Source organism: Silurus aristotelis (genome assembly GCF_946808225.1).
Source record: "Silurus aristotelis genome assembly, chromosome: 6".
In the NCBI taxonomy this organism is placed as follows: domain Eukaryota; kingdom Metazoa; phylum Chordata; class Actinopteri; order Siluriformes; family Siluridae; genus Silurus; species Silurus aristotelis.
This window is the reverse complement of record NC_139579.1, coordinates 1749785-1763136: the sequence shown is the minus strand read 5'-3', so window position 1 is coordinate 1763136 and position 13352 is coordinate 1749785. Positions and strand designations below refer to the sequence as shown.

The window sequence follows — 13352 nt, the reverse complement described above, 5'->3', positions numbered from 1 at the left end:
AACAAAAAAAAAAAACATCTAATGAATACCATTCCTGTGGGGAGAGACACCTTGTTGATGAGAGATTCCAGTGGAAAATGGCCAGAACGCCATTTTATGCTTGTATATATTTGTGTGTGTGTGTGTGTGTGTGTGTGTGTGTGTGTGTGTGTGTGTGTGTGTGTGTGTGTGTGTGTGTGTGTGTGTGTGAAGTCAAGTCAAGTTTATTCTATATCTTTTCACAACAGACATTGTCTCAAAGTAGCTTTACAGAAATGAACAGTCAAGGTGAATGGTGTGCAATTAGTGTGTGTGTGTGTGTGTGTATGTATTAGTGTGTATGTTTGTATATATTTGTGTGTATGTGTGTGTGTGTGTGTGTGTGTATATGTGCAAAATATGCAGACAAATAAAATGAAATCAAAAGTCAACATGGACCACAATAGCTAAATAATCTAGAATATATTCCACGAAGAATGAACTGATATAACTATATATAATTTAAGAGTATTTAAGGCAAACTTCAGTAATAGATGTGTGAGAATGGGTCTTCTTTTCCTTAGCCGGTGACGTCATCTCGGTTCGGCACTTTACGACACCACTCGGCTTTTCCCGTAAGGCACTTGAGTGGAATCGGCTGTTTCCGGATAACTTCGGGGCGCCGATAACGGTCAGTGTGTTCAAATCTTTGATGCTAGCTCCAGTTTGTTAGCTACTTCTGGCCTGTAAGTGAGGAAAGAGAGGAAAGAGGAGACGCCGAAGGGGAGAGCGCGCGAGAGCGAGAGTGAGGAAGGGGAAGGAAGGAGCCTGGGTCCGGAATGACGGTGTTACAGGAACCTGTCCAGGTAAAAATCGAACCGGTGCGGACGCGAGGTTTTATCGGAACGGAAAGTCGCACTTCGCCTGCCGGTGTGGGTTTTCACTGTGGGCCGAGGCTGCGTTCAGGCCTAGCTCATTTCAAACGTCAAAGTTATCATGGCTTTGACACTGGAAATAAAAGCGAAATATAATATAAAACATATACTTACATATCATCCGGATCTTTCAGGAACTCCAACCTGAACCCTGGAAATATTTAAATAATGATTTATAATTAATTGTAGGAAAAGACTGAATTAGCGCTAACTCTTAACGTTAGCATGTTTAGCCTGCTCGGTAATGTTGAAGCCTAGCTTGCTTTGAATTGTATACACACATAAACCTGGGATTATGTCTGACTAAACACATAACATTTATATCTACATGGCGTCTTGGTATAACGTTTAATAAAGAGCTATAATATTACTAATAGACGCCATTGCTAGTAGTGTGTGATGTGTGTTTTCATTCAATTATTAGCATTTATACAGGTCATAGTGGGGAGTTAACCATCTAGTACTTTTTCTCTTTCTAAACAACAATCTAAGTGTGTATAAGTGATCATGGTGTGAAAAACACCTCAATGGGACTGCTAATACACACACACACACACACACACAAAATATATATATATATGAGAGAAGACATGTTGGAATGCCTGAGGTCATGTCTGCTGTAGGATCCATTTCTTCATCAGAAGCTTGTTTGCTTCGTGGTGTTAAATCAGACACAAACTCCCACCGTCACAGACCCAAGTGCAGAATTTCATACGACGTGTCCAGACGTTTTTGGAAGAAGTCTGGAGTCAAAAAACTCCACACATCTACAAAGCTTCTCGTCTCATCAATGGACTCAAACACGTCAATACGTCAAACCACAAGGAACTGAATTTTAAATCGATCTCCTCTGACTTCTTCCTGACCCCACGTTGATCGATGGTGGAAGCAGAATGTGCTTTATTTATTTATTTTCCAGAATCGGCGTTAGAAGCTCTTCAGGGCACATGTGGTGTGAAACGTGGTGTTTCTGAATTGTTACCACATTCCACATATGCCCTGAAGACCTTCTAATGGCGATTCTGGAAAAGAAATTCATTTGGTGGTTGTTGTTAATCTGTGAGATGATGCCGGTGGAGATAACAGCAGGAAAAGGTGACTATGGAAGCAGATCTGTTAGACAGTCTGAAGGACTAAAGTGCCGCTGCATTTCTCTCCTCAGACCGAGTGGAATGTAGGGTTAAATGCCAATTTATTATCATCAGCAGGTACACAATATTCTGATCTCAATCCACATGTCCGCATTTGCTGTTCTAATGAGCTCCACTCTTCTGGGAAGATGTTGATAAAATCAGGTACTGATGTAGGTGAGGAGGCCTGAGGGTTCAGCCAGCATTCATTTTCATTCCAAAGGTGTTCAAAAGGATTTATAGCAGGAGATCTTCCACACATTTCCATCCCAGATCTTCATGAAACTGGCTTTGTGCACTGGAGCAGTGTCATGCTGGAACAGGTTTGGATCTCCTAGTTCTAGTGAAGGAAGATTTTCATGCTACACAAATGTGTGTTGGGTTGGAGAAGTCAGGTCTTCCAATACTTTTGCACTGATTGATCTTTCTTACTGCTGGTCATTTTTGATATTTTCTCCTTAAAGAAATCTGGAACAAGGATGTTTTTGGTGTGAAATCTTATAAGATACGAGTTTATTAAGGTGAATGCTATTAAATTCAGCTTCGACATCCAGCATGACGATGCCCCTGTGCACAAAGCCCAAAGCCAGCTCCACTAACGTATGCTTTTTATGTGTTGGAAGTGTGTGGAAGGTGGAAGATCTCCTGCTGTAGATCCAACCCTATTAAACCTATTGAATGTGAACACTGACTGCACCCCAGGTTTCCTCACCTCACCTACATCAACCAAATGAGGATGGGTTCCCCTTTTGAGTCTGGTTCCTCTAAAGGTTTCTTCCTCGTTACATCGGCACAGTCGCTCCCAGGCGTCTCATCAGGGATAAACACACATAATAATAAACATTGAAATGAACTTGAACCTACATCAGTAGCTGAATTTACTAACACACTTGTAACTGAATGAAATCTCACACAAAATGTAGTGGAACATCTTCCCCGAAGAGTGGACTGTAGATTAACTCTGGAAAATCGAAATAGGCAAAATCATTTAACTGTGTTTCCCCACAGACCATTATTACTGATGCACCACCTGCTGAATTGGGGTTTTCTTAATGAACGATGGCAGCACAGATTTTTTTTTGTATTTGCATTTTGATGTTATTTGACAATTAAATGCACTAAATGGGTTCAGTTTTCACAAATATTCTTGTGTACAATAAAATGTAAAAAAAAAAGAAAAAGTAACAAATGATTTAACAAACCTACTTTTTATCCGATTAATCGACGGACTGATCGGTAAAACACTGGATTACTAAACCAATCAGCTGCAGCTCTAATTCCAGTGAAACCAGCGATGGCGGTGATGTTTGACATGATGTATTGGTGTGATTTATTTCCAGGCCGCTGTCTGGCACGCTTTAAACCACTATGCCTATCGAGACGCTGTGTTTCTGGCTGAGAGGCTCTACGCTGAAGGTAATGTCATTTTCAAAACCTCCTTCGTTCCTCTTCTTTCATGAACATCTCCTCTCACCGACAAAGCGTCTGTTGATCTTCAGCGTTCACCAGAAGATATATTTTTATATGGACGCTATACAGTCGCTCTCTAACGAAACACGTTTTTTTTTTTTCTCGTTAGGGATCAGATATCAGGCTGGAGATAAAACTGTGGAACGGTTGTGCACTTATTCAGTCAGATCCTGCCCAGCTGTACATCGCTCTTGTTTTTATTTTTTGCACTTATGATTGAGAGTTTTTGATGTTGGTGTTTCTTCTCATTCCCATGTCAGTGCACTCCGAGGAGGCGCTCTTCCTCCTGGCCACGTGTTACTACCGCTCGGGAAAAGCCTACAAAGCCTATCACCTCCTCAAAGGGCACAGCTGCACCACGCCGCAGTGCAAATACCTCCTCGCTAAATGTTGTGTGGAGCTCAGCAAGTAAGCAGACGTGCAGTGTGTACGTGTGTGTATAGAACCATGATATTCTAATTATGGACATGTTACATGGTGGTTTGATTTTGCACATCGATGACTCGTAGTTTTAATTTATATTTTTAATTTACAATTACATTTACATTTGTTTCTTGACAGTGTTCATTTTTATCGTGGAGGTATTTAGAAAACAAATAACAATTTGCTTTGGTTAACGTGAGCTCCAGCACAGTTTAGACTGAACCTACTAGATTTGCTACAATGACCACTGACTGAACCTACCAGATTTGCTACAATGACTGAACCTACCAGATGTGCTACAGTGACCACTGACTGAACCTACCAGATGTGCTACAATGACCAATGACTGAACCTACCAGATGTGCTACAATGACTGAACCTACCAGATGTGCTACAATGACTGAACCTACCAGATGTGCTACAATGACTGAACCTACCAGATGTGCTACAATGACTGAACCTACCAGATGTGCTACAATGACTGAACCTACCAGATGTGCTACAATGACCACTGACTGAACCTACCAGATTTGCTACAACGACCACTGACTGAACCTACCAGATGTGCTACAGTGACCAATGACTGAACCTACCAGATTTGCTACAATGACTGAACCTACCAGATTCGCTACAATGACCACTGACTGGACCTACCATATTTGCTTAATAGATTTGCTGCCTGAATCGATTCTACTGGATGAAACGATCAGATCGACTGACTCGATCAGCTTTGTTGAAACATCTACACTGTGACTGTATCTACAAGAATTGCTCAACGGACTCTACTCAGTATCTCAGTATTTTATTTTATATATATTTTTTGTTCTTTTTTCTCCTCAACAACTGATCCAAAGGAGCTGCAGAAATGCTATGTTTTGTATTTGGACCAACATCAGTAACACAAACTTATTCCTTACCTTATTCCACGCTGAATCATTGACCTCGTCTGAATGTTTCACAAATGCACTTTTAGACCACTTTTATGTGTGAAACCAAACCAAACCTCAGAAGTATCAGTTTCATTCTGATTCAGACTCTACAGTGTGAAAGTGATTTTTTGGTTAAATCTTTTTATCTTGCGTCTCGCAGCGGCTGTGTTTAAAGGACATTATAGACACCCTAAAATTCACAGCTTGGTTTCAGAAAGTTTGTAGTTCCAGGTTTTGAGGTTTGGTTGTAAACATATTATGAGCCGGTTTCAGGACCACCATAATGTTAGCGATAGCATCGAGCATTTTCAACAACTGTTTTGTGACCCAGCATGCAACTAAAGGATGCACGTCATGCCATGCAAAAAAAAGCTGCTCGTGTTTACGACCCATCTGTGTCTGCGCAGGATTTTCCAGTATTCACGTGTGTGTTTTCCTTCATTTCTCAGGCTGGCTGAGGGCGAGCAGATCCTCACAGGTGGCGTGTTGAACAAGCAGAAGAGCCAGGATGACATTGTCACAGAGTTTGGCGACTCCTCCTGTTTCACACTGGCGCTGCTCGGACAAATCTACTGGTACATAAGCGCTGCTTCCATACACCAAACCGCACTAATAGCTGCTGCTTCTTTACCAAACAGAAGGAGAACCTGTGGAAGTGGGAGGGGTTTCTACTAGGGGGAAGTAATTGTTTGGCATGTTCTTATCTGCCCTCGTCTACATACATGAGCTCATGTGATTGACAGGAGAGTGTGATTACGCCAGTTTTGCTCACAGGTTCTTGTGTGTTGTTCTTTTATTTTTATTTCTGCAGTAGTTGCTCATGTACAATAACACAACGCCCTCTGCTTATCATGTCTCGCAGCAAAACCGATCGCTTAGCGAAAGGAGCCGAATGTTATCAAAAGAGCATGAGTGAGAATCCTTTCCTCTGGTCACCCTTCGAGTCTCTGTGTCAGATCGGTCAGTTTACTTACATCAGACACATTTTAAATATGATCAAACACCACCGTTGTTGTTGTTGTTGTTTTTTTCTCTCATTCTGATCATGTGTATGTGCAGGTGAACGACCAGACCCGGAGCAAATCTTCAAGCTCACATCTCTGCAAAGCTTCAGTGGAGGCAGCGGAGGAGGTGCCCCGTCTTTCCCCATGAGCCCCGCTCACACTCCTAGCCATAACACGACTCACAGGCAAATCGACTCTGTCCTCATGGAGACGCCCCAGGACACGCTGGTACGCCATATGCGCACAAACACACACACACACACACACACACACACACACACACACACACACACACACACACACACACTGGTCCCATATGTAAGAGACGACGGCCAAGAAAAGCGATTCGATATCAGAAAATAATCACTGAGCCAAAGAACACAGCGTCCTGTTATTATCCTGATCGTTCTTCTGCAGGTTTACGTCATTTCACATATCAATGAGCTCACTCTGAATGGGGGTGGGGCTTAGTGAACATGAGTGGGAATAGTGGAATGTCTAAACTATAAACTCGAAGGCGGTGCTCTGTGTGGAATTTGCTCGCTTGACATCCAATCAGAAAGCTTCATAATAAAGCACACAGTGTGCTTGAAAGTGGGCGGAGTCCACCTCTGACCTTTTAATGATGTCCTCCTGGGTTTTTTTTTTTTCGTTTTTTTTCCCCTCCTGTTTTGCCTCTAGGAACTGAACCGGCTCAATCTGGAGTCGTCCAACTCGAAATACTCGTCTCTAAACACAGACTCGTCCATGTCCTACATCGACTCGTCTGTTATTTCGCCCGATTGTGCCCCTCTGGGCACGGGTGGGTCCCTGCTGTCCTCCAAACAGGTGCAGAACAAACCCAAGAGCGGCCGCTGTCTGCTGGGAGGCACCACCACGCTGAGCCCTTTTACACCCAGGTACAAACACACACACATTGCATGTGTTTTCACTAGTAATAGATTTCATTTGGATTAGTGACTGTGTGAGATGCGAGTCCATTACCTAAGAGCTGAACATGCTCGGAGGAGAGCACTAGCACTCTGGGTATTGGGTATAGTGTGTACCCCGGCCCCCCTCAGAATCTTTTTTGCTCATTTTATTATGCTCTTGTCATATTTTTTTCACATAATCCATCTGATGAACAAACCACACACGACTCTGTCCAAAGGAGAATAAAGTTCGTACAATCTCACGTTTCTTCTCACGTTACGTCCAGTTTCGGCATCTTGCCCCTGGAGCCGAGTCCAGGAGACCCCTCGTATTTGCAGAACTACAGTCACAGTGGGACGGGTATGGAGCCACCTCCTCCACCTGGTCCCCCAAAGAAGGTTACTTCATTGCTCCTAGTTTGATTATGGTTTAAATGGATCATTGTGTTAATCCCAAGTACTGCTGTATAACCTGCGATGTTCCTCTATCGTTCCTGACAGACGGTCAGCAGAATCGGTCAGGTGGGGACGAAGTCGGTGTTCGCACAGAGCGGAAACAGTCGCGAGGTTATTCCTAATCCGTTTAACCAGACGCAGACGACGGCACCACAGACCAGGTGAGTTCCCAATTAAACTTCTGTCCGTCTAATGTTACAGATCATAGCTACGAAACATCCCCCAGTTCTGTACGTGCAGTCGAGTATTGAGGTCTCCTGAATTAGTTTTATGCTGGAGATACGAGGAGAGTGTAGCTAACAATGCTAACGTCAGGTATGCTAAAGTTACTGAGGAAATAAGCAGGTTGCAATATTCAAGAACACCCTAGTGGCCACTCATGCTCTCAGACAGGGTTATTTTAATCTCTCTTATACCAGTGTGTGTGTGTGTTTTTTGGTGCTGTGACCCGGATGAGTAGATGCACATCATTTATCATTTCTAGACCATTCATTCACTTTAAAATGTGTAAATGTAATCAATTGAATCTGTATTCAGATATCTGCAAGCCTGCTTTTTAAGTGTGTGTGTGTGTGTGTGTGTGTGTTTGATTTATCTAGTACTACACCTCAAGTGTTGAGTCCCACCATCGCCGCTCCACCCAACGTCCAGCCTCGACGGAGCTCAAGGCTTTTCACCAGCGCCAGCTCCACCGCCAAGGTGCAGTCCTCCTCCTCCTCCTCCTTTCTTCTTCTTCCTTCTTCTTCTTCCTCCACCACCCTCACAAGGAAGTGCAAAAGCACATCATACCTTCAAAACACCTTAACGCCTTATAAAGTAGGGTTACATTGTGCATTAGGGCGTGTTGATAAACTCACAGCTTCATAAAATTGGGATGATATAAAATAAATATATTCATCAAACCTTCATGGAATCGCTCGGACTCTGCATGGAAAAAAGTTTCTGTTGCAGATCTTCAGTTGAAGTTTATTTAATCACACACACACCTGGTACACATTATTCATCTGAGACTTGCTATGACACTAGTTATTTTCTCCCCAATAAATACATTTTGCTCCTGTTTTTTTTTTTTTTTCTTTTTCTTCAGGAGAACAGTAAGAAGTTAAAAATGAAGTTTCCCACCAAGATTCCCAACCGGAAGACCAAGACAAAAACGGGAAAAGGAGGAATCACCCCGTCCAGTCTGAACGAGAGCATCGAGATCCTGAAGCTGGACTCGTCCTTAGTCGAAGGGAAGGGCAACATCAGCGCTCCGCAGTTTCAAGCCTTCACTCTGCAGAAAGCCGCTGCAGGTACTCTCGTCTTTATTTATTTTATTTTTCAGCACAAAAAGGGGATTTCAGTGGCGTCTTGTGGTGAAATCGTTATCAAAATATATGATTTAGATCATAATTTTAGTAACAAAAAGATGGTTTAGTTTATGGCTACACTTCCACAGGATACAGAATGTGTGTGTGTGTGTGTGTGTGTGTGTGTGTGTGTGTGTGTGTGTAGTTCTGAGGTTAGTTAAATATTCACTTATCTGTTTAAAATGCTGTCTTGTGTGTGTTTTTATAAACACAATAGTGTATTTTCAGCATTTTTGTTGTTGTTGTTGTAGACGGGTTGATGTCGTTGATGCGGGACATCGGGCGAGGTTACTTGGCGCTGTGCTCGTATAACTGCAGGGAGGCCATCAGCATCCTCAGCCAGCTGCCTGCGCACCACTACAACACCGGCTGGGTGCTGGGGCAGATCGGCCGCGCCCACTTCGAGCTGGCAGAGTACATGCAGGTAAGAAATAGGGGTTCACCTGCTGTACGTTTTACATACAAGCTCCACCCCCTGATAACCTGTTACGAATTTACGAATTTAAATGGCACGTGTGTTCCGTTCACGTTGTCCAGGCGGAGAGGATTTTCTCAGAAGTGCGGCGCATCGAGAGCTACCGGGTGGAAGGGATGGAGATCTACTCTACTACGCTATGGCACTTACAGAAAGATGTAGCCCTCTCTGCACTCTCTAAAGACCTCACCGACATGGACAAGAACTCGCCCGAGGTGCACACATTCAACGATTGCGCACCCGATATAATCCTGTGTTGAAAACAATATCCCGTTCACATACAAATCCATGTCTTCTTTTGATCCCTCAGCCCTGGTGCGTGGCTGGGAACTGTTTCAGTCTTCAGCGCGAGCACGACATCGCCATCAAGTTCTTCACGCGGGCCATCCAGGTGGACCCGAGTTTCGCCTACGCCTACACGCTGCTGGGTCACGAGCTGGTGCTCACCGAGGAGCTGGAGAAGGCACTGGGCTGCTTCCGTAATGCCATCCGCCTCAACAAGCGCCACTACAACGCCTGGTAACGAGACTGTCAGCACTATAACCAACTTTCTGTACACGTGTAACATGAAGTTCACCGTGATCCTCTGTTTCACTAGGTACGGTCTGGGGATGATCTACTACAAGCAGGAGAAGTTTAACCTGGCTGAGATTCATTTCAAGAAGGCTTTAAGCATTAACCCACAGAGCTCCGTACTCCTCTGTCACATCGGAGTGGTGAGTGTAATCACACACACACACACACACACACACACACACACACACACACACACAGAGTGTATGAGGTTTGGGAGAGGGTTCAAGTATAAATAGATTGAAGTATATTATACACAATATAATGATGCTGGAGTCATAAAATGTAACAATCACGTGTATACTAGTTAAAGGTATACCTACTGATAGTGGATTTTCCTGATACCCACAGCGAGATCGGATCGTATATGCTGATAACCGATCAATCAACTGGATACTGGATATTAAAAATAACTCCATGTAAAATAGGGCTGAACTTTATTCCAAAAATAAAACAGAATTATAAGAATGTGGTAAATTAAATAAATAGAATTATATAATATATTCTCAATAAAATAATATAGCGCTCTCCGCGCAGTGCGCAGTCTCGCGCGTTTAAACACAAATAGCTTGTAGTGTCAGTGATACGCCTCTAGAGGCCGCTCTCGTAATGACTTGGATTATTGCAGAAATTCCACCAATCAACTATCGGTGCCGATTAAAACCAATGAATCAGTCGACGTTTCACTCCATTTCTTTACCCGTCTTGTTTATTCTTTCAATATATTCTCTCTCTCTCTCTCTCTCTCTCTCTCTCTCTCAGGTTCAACATGCACTGAAAAAATCAGACCACGCATTAGAGACCCTGAACAGAGCAATCAGCATCGACCCTAAGAACCCACTATGCAAATTCCACAGGGCGTCCATCCTCTTCGCGAATGAAAAATACAAGGTAGGCTGGATTTTTTTTTTTTTTTTTTTTTTTTTTTTTTTCTCTCTTTTCTTTTCATTTGTGCGTGATTTTGTTTTCTGATTTATACATTTTTTTCCCTTCCCACAGGCTGCTCTACAGGAGCTGGAGGAGCTGAAACAGATCGTGCCCAAAGAGTCACTTGTTTACTTTTTAATAGGAAAGGTAAGAAGCTGCCTTGATCGGTGACGTGGCGACTGACGTGACTATTGCATAAGTGTTGGATTGTGAGCGCTGTCTCCTGTCTTCCTCTCCGTAGGTGTATAAGAAGCTCGGTCAGACTCACCTGGCTCTGATGAACTTTTCATGGGCCATGGACCTGGACCCCAAAGGAGCCAACAATCAGATCAAAGAGGCCATAGATAAGCGTTACCTTCCCGACGACGAGGAGCCCGTCACCCCCGACGATTATCTCTACTACTCCAGTAAGCACCAGTTAGTTTAGTGTGTTTAAACAGAACTTCAGGTGTGTGTTGTACCTCGGTGAAGCCCTTTATCCAGCTGACCACGCCCTGACCACGCCCTGACCTCGCCCTGGCCTTACACTCGACCATTTCTCCTGCTTTTAACTTGAACTTTAAGGATAAATGTTCACCTGCTGCCTAATAAATAAATCCACCCACTAACAGGTTGCATGATGAAGAGATCATCAGTGTTCTTCACTACACCATGTAGTGATCATCATGATGTCATGTCTGTGGACATTTGAGCATTGAAGCTTTTCTGAACTTCCCATTCCACAGTCTCCACCAGTTATAATGAGCTCCACACTTCTGTGAAGATGTTCCTCTAGATTTTTGTGGAGATTTGTGTTCATTCAGCCATGTGTTAGTAAAGTCAGGTACTGACGTAGGTGAAAATGTGAGGAGGTCTGGAGTGCAGTCAACCTTCACATTCATCCTAAAGGTGATCAATAGGGTTTGTAAAGCAGATCTTTATGAAGCTGGTTTAGGTCTCTTAAAGAAAGTGAAGAAAATATTGTATGCTTTCTGTACTACATTATTCTGTAAGTATACTATTATAGAGTGTGTGTGTGTGTAAAGTGTAACCCTGCGGTGTGTGTGTTACAGCGGAGATGGAGGAGTCGCAGGAGAGCAGCATGACGGATGCAGACGACACACAACTCCACACCACGGAGAGCGACGAGGTCCTGTAACCCTCCGCCCCTCCTCCTCTCTGAACTCCAACACCGTAAATAATTATGCCAACCTGGGTCTGACCCAGTCCATACGGAGCAGAGAGAACATAAACACCCAGGAAAAAAAAAAAAAGACACGAGCGAGAGGAAGAAGGAGAATAAAAAAAAAGGAAAAACAAACTGCTGCTAATACAGTACCTCCTCATTTCTGTATTATATATTTTTTTTTATTCCTGTTTTACTGTGCTTTTTTTTTTTTTTTTTTTTTCCTCATTTTTTAAAACTTAATTTTTCTCCAGTTCCTGTCGTTATGCCTTATCGCTGGGTGAATCCTCCTCATCATCATCTGATCTTCATCCACGTATTAACATGGGGGGGATTTTACTGTAAAAGAATACAAAATAAACATCCTCCATTCGCACTGCAGAGATTCCCATCTGCATCTTCATCCCAACTTCATCCCATCTTCATCCCCATCTCATCTCCAGGACATCAAAAGAAAGCAAACCACAGTTCATGGGAAAAGTTCTGTCCTAATACCTAGGCCTTTTTTGTGTTCCTTTTATTCTCATTTAATCGAAATAAAGACCTGTGTAAGAGTTCTGTCAATTTCCTCTCCCCTTTATTTTTAGCACTTTGAATCGTGATAGAACCAGAGAGAGAACAAATCACACCACCACAATTCCACGACACACCCCCCACCACCAGTTTTTGTCTCCTAGAGAGGAAACAGTGTGCGTGTGTGTGTGAATCAGAGAGAAGTACATACTTACAATCTATTAATATAAAGTGTAAGGAAATGTTTAGAGTTTTCACACGAGCTCTGAATTCAGATCAGGTTCAGAAAAAGTTCATACGAGAGAAGAACGATTTCCAGACCCACACAATGCCAGACAAATACTGGACTTTAACTCTGCTCTTCACAGTAACGCCGGCTCCCTCACAGAGCTTCTGAGGAGGGTTCTCTGGGGAGGATTCTCTGGGGCACTGCGGTAAGATTCAGATCCGGGCCCCGAGATGTGGACATGTGGTGCTCTTATTGACGATGCACATTATTTAAAAATGTTTTATATCATTTTGTTTTTGGTTGGTTTGCATAAAGGATCTCTAGAAATTGTTAATTTTTTTTTTTTATTTTTTTTTTTTTTTAATCCAACACACGGTTTGTGTGTTGGATTAAAAGAATTGTGTTTTAGGCCTAGATGCTTGTGTATGTATATTTTAAGAATTCAAGGAGACGTAATAAATTACTTTGAACTAAAATCCTGATTTGCATTTCTTCACATTTTGAGTTTTTGATTTAAAGAGCCAAAAGAACCAGAAGAAGGAGCAGCTTTCGTGGATGTGGATGTGGAGAATGAGGGAATTTATGATAAGTTATGATCTGATCATAAATCAGATTGGTGTGGAAGGAGCTCTTGGGCAAGACAGGACAGTTGTGATCTTATTCAGCTTTATGCATAAACACACTCTTTAAATAAATATAATAAACATAAAAAAAAAAAAACGTTTCTCTCTAAATCTTAACACTAATACATTCTTTATAAACACGACTAAAAAACTGCCAAACTTATTGGTTTATTTACCACCAGAAAGCCTTCCGTACAAAACAAACCCGTTCCAGCCAATCAGAAACCAGCATTCCCTGCCTCGGCCAATCAGCGCTCAGGACGCAGCAGCGCTTCCGGTTCA

The 13352-nt window shown here is 42.8% G+C and overlaps 1 protein-coding gene across 2 annotated transcripts; it reads left to right on the top strand.

Annotated features, from left to right (window-relative positions):
• Window positions 1–571: 571 nt before the first annotated feature.
• On the top strand, window positions 572–12269 carry cdc27 (cell division cycle 27). Of its 2 annotated transcripts, none has more exons than XM_083543893.1 (19): window positions 572–824; window positions 3364–3439; window positions 3754–3901; window positions 5295–5420; window positions 5708–5805; window positions 5905–6077; window positions 6531–6748; window positions 7048–7159; window positions 7262–7377; window positions 7816–7915; window positions 8304–8508; window positions 8817–8989; window positions 9103–9255; window positions 9351–9559; window positions 9639–9756; window positions 10376–10504; window positions 10613–10687; window positions 10782–10947; window positions 11593–12269. In XM_083543893.1, exons 1-19 carry the CDS (start codon window positions 798–800, stop codon window positions 11676–11678), a joined length of 2508 nt encoding a protein of 835 aa, XP_083400019.1. In that variant the 5' UTR covers window positions 572–797; the 3' UTR covers window positions 11679–12269. The 2 variants fall into 2 exon arrangements, with proteins under 2 accessions (XP_083400019.1, XP_083400018.1); XM_083543892.1 differs by having other exon boundaries at window positions 584–824; window positions 7000–7159.
• The last annotated feature ends 1083 nt before the right edge of the window (window positions 12270–13352 follow it).

What these genes read in the sequence shown, in the direction of transcription:
- cdc27 (XM_083543892.1), top strand. Translation starts at nt 798, where the DNA reads ATGACGGTGTTACAGGAACCTGTCCAG. An exon ending in AAGCGCCACTACAACGCCTG is followed by an intron (nt 9,560 to 9,638) that starts GTAACGAGACTG and finishes CTGTTTCACTAG; the next exon opens with GTACGGTCTGGGGATGATCT. An exon ending in TCGCGAATGAAAAATACAAG is followed by an intron (nt 10,505 to 10,612) that starts GTAGGCTGGATT and finishes CCCTTCCCACAG; the next exon opens with GCTGCTCTACAGGAGCTGGA.